Here is a 3,273-nt window from a genome sequence, read left to right on the forward strand (position 1 = left end):
CCCAGAAGGTGCCACCCAGGGGGTGTGGCGGGCCCTCGCCGCCTCTGCCCCGGGGCCACATGCCCTGCTCCTGGTGACACAGCTGGGCCGCTTCACGGAGGAGGACCAGTGGGCGGCGCGGCGCCTGCAGGAGGTCTTCGGACCAGGGGTGCTGGCCTACACCGTCCTGGTGTTCACCCGGAAAGAGGACCTGGCCGGGGACTCCTTGGAGGAGTATCTGCGCGAGACCGACAACCAGCAGCTGGCCAGGCTAGACGCCATGTGCACGCGGCGCCACTGCGGCTTCAACAACAGGGCGCAGGGGCCAGAGCGCGAGGCGCAGCTGCAGGAGCTGATGGGCCAGATCGAAGTGATCCTGTGGGAAAACGAAGACCGTTGCTACAGCAACCGGGCCTACCAGTATCTGCTCAGCCAGGGACAGGAAGGGCCAACAACCCAGGGGCCAGGCTCCCAGGAAGGGCCTCGAGGGGAGCCCTGGCTGGAAGGGCTGTCCCGAGTACAGAAAGAATCCGAGGAGACACACAAGAGCCTCCTGCAGAAGGCGCCCCTCTAAGCCCAGGGTGGAGCAAGCGGGGCCTCTCTCAGCCCTGCGCCCGGTGCCCCTGACCCGGCGCTTGTGTCTCCCTCCCCAGGGAGCACTGCCCAGGCTCCAGGTCAGGTCATCTGGCCAGGCGACCTCCCCAGTCCTTCTATTCTTCCGGGACACGTGGACCCAGCTGGTCTGACTTCAGCAGCTGCGGTCTTGGTGTAGAACCTTCCAACTCTTGACACCACATTTCTGGGTACCACGAGGTTTCTGGGGTCCCTGGCAGGACAGAGCTGCACCTCTCGTCCATGTAGGCTCGAGCTTCCTGGCCCCTGGGCTCTCGGTGCGAGCCTCTGCTGACTACTGTCTCTGCCCCTGTGCTCGGAAGACACCTGCTGGGTGTGGTGCTAGAACAAAGGTGGCTCTGAGACCGTGGGGAGGGTTGGATGCTGGGCTGGGAGGAGAGCCTAGCAGCAGCAGAGAGAGGTGGAAGGAACAGACTTTTCTTCATTCTTGAGTTTACTTAAGCAAGTTCCCCAGGAACCTCTTAGTGGGAAGGATGGGTGACATCGAGGGAGGGATCCAGGAAGCAGCCCTGGTCAGGAAGGTGGACCCAGCCCTGGCTCAGGACATGAGGCCTCTCCAGGTGCCAGGTGGGCTTGGACAGAGGAGGCCACTCCCCAACCCCCAGGGAGACATAGATTAGGGAGGGCGTGCATCTGTGACTTCCCCACCCTCCAGTGCCATGGCCTCACTGTCTGCCTTCTGCTGTGTGAGACCCAAGGCTCTTGCCGACCTGCCCTGCCCTTGCCGCCCACTCTCTCTTTCTGTTGACAGTGGGGAGCATGTGGGTGGGGTGAATATTTACATGGATTCCCCAACAAAGTACTTGTGGAAGGTTGGATTGAAGGAGGCAGGGAAGAAAGGGGATTGCAAAGGAATCAGATGAATGCCTTGAACATCTTGTGGGGCAGCCTGCCTGGTTTAGGGACGAGATCTGTAGCACAAGGTGTTTTCCAGGAGGCTGCTCCGACCAAAGGGTTAATAGGAAGCCATACCAGATAGGACAGGCAGGGAGTTCTGGCCTCAGGTAGAAGCCATCTAACCGCATACACAGACCGATGAGCCTCAGATGCGTCTCCGCTGCTCTGAGGTTCAGGATGCTCCTGGGGAATTTAACCAACTGCGGGGATAGTAATGGGGGGAACTGGGGAAAATGCCTCCCAACACATTCCTCTTCTTGCTTTGAGCTGTGTGGCAGTAGCCTTCTGGGAGGGTAAGACTGGGAGGTGGTGCAGCAGTGGAGGAGGGTCAGAAATCAGAGGACACACCTCAGGTCTGTCCAGTTGCTCATCACGTGGCCAGAGATCTCCTGCAGACAGACAGATGCCCAGACCTGTGGTCTCTCCTTGTCATCACCTTCCCAAGACTCAGCAGGTTGCTACAAAAGCTTCAGATTTTAGGAACCAGCAGTTAGCGTAATGGCTATGTCGCTGGACTCCCACGTAGTCAACCGCAGTTCGCGTCCCAGACCCGGTGGCTTAAAACTCACGCCGGGCGCATATGCGTGTGTGCCCAAGATCCTGAGAGGAGGATGATTTCTCGCTTTCTGTCTCTATGTCTCTCTCTGTCTGTCTGGCGAGTGCACGCGCTCTATAGCGAAAAAACCTCTCCAAAAAACAAACAAAAAAAAGCTTCAGATTTTCTTTCCTGAGTGATTCAGATATGTCTTGAAGCAGAACAGACACTTTCTTGGAAGTATGCTTACACCTTTTTGCCAGGATTTATTAAATAAGGAATCCATTTCACGATGAACTGAAATGCAACATGTATCATTTTACAAATTCTCATACTCCCTAAGATATGTGTCAGAATTTTCATTTCTGTTGATGTCATCTATTTATCTACTCCTATATGAATAAAATATTGATTTGATGAGTGTGGCTTTGATTAGAACGTGGTGGGTTAATTTCCTCTCCGGTTCACATTTTTATATTTTGTTATTCTCAGGCATTTATTCCTCCAGGTGACAGTTGAATTATTTGTTTAGCTCCCAATAAAAGAACCCTATTGGTATTTTAGTTGGAATTGTCTCTCATTTATAGATTGTTAGAAATACTTTGGTAACTACTTCAAGTACAAGTTATACAAGACTATCTTGTTTCTAAGTGAACAAACTCAAAACTCCAGAGCTCTTGAAATAAATAATTTGTGTTTCCATTAGGATAGATAATTTTTAAATTTAAATATTATTATTATATTTTTGTTAGCTTATTTATATTTATTTATTTATTTATTTATTTATTTATTTATTTTGTGGGGAGAGGTTTTTGCTATAGGGCACATGTGCTCGCCAGAAAGACAGAGACAGGAAGACAGAAAGTGAGAAATCACCCCCAAGGTGGGATGGCCACACCACAATCCCTTCTCCTCCATTCTCTTCTCAGGATCTTGGGCACGCATGCACACACAACTGGCATGAGTTTAAGCTACTGGGTCTGGGACTCAAACCGCGGTCGACTACATGAAAGTCCAGTGACATAGCCATTACACCAACTGCTGATTCCTGCTCCGTTAGTTTATTAACCACATAATAGAAAATACAAGCATTTGACCAAATGGGATCCATTTTGTTTGAACAGCAAGTCACCCAAAACATGTCACTTACTAAAAATACTAAAAGTATGCTTAATGACATCCAGTAAAAAGTGTTTTCTTCTTTTACTATAAAAGCAGGGGAGACACCT

The 3,273-nt window shown here is 51.2% G+C and overlaps 1 protein-coding gene across 1 annotated transcript in view; it reads left to right on the forward strand.

Moving 5' to 3' along the window:
* Nucleotides 1-2,607, forward strand: part of GIMAP6 (GTPase, IMAP family member 6) — a 6,893-nt gene extending 4,286 nt beyond the window's left edge. Inside the window, exon 4 of the mRNA XM_027767266.1 lies at nt 29-2,607. Coding sequence (XP_027623067.1) covers nt 29-553 — 525 coding nt within the window. The 3' untranslated portion in view covers nt 554-2,607. The remainder of the gene's footprint in view (nt 1-28) is intronic.
* Nucleotides 2,608-3,273: the final 666 nt, after the last annotated feature.

Source organism: Tupaia chinensis, unplaced genomic scaffold, assembly GCF_000334495.1.
Source record: "Tupaia chinensis unplaced genomic scaffold, TupChi_1.0 Scaffold144128_1, whole genome shotgun sequence".
NCBI classification, from domain to species: Eukaryota; Metazoa; Chordata; class Mammalia; order Scandentia; family Tupaiidae; genus Tupaia; species Tupaia belangeri.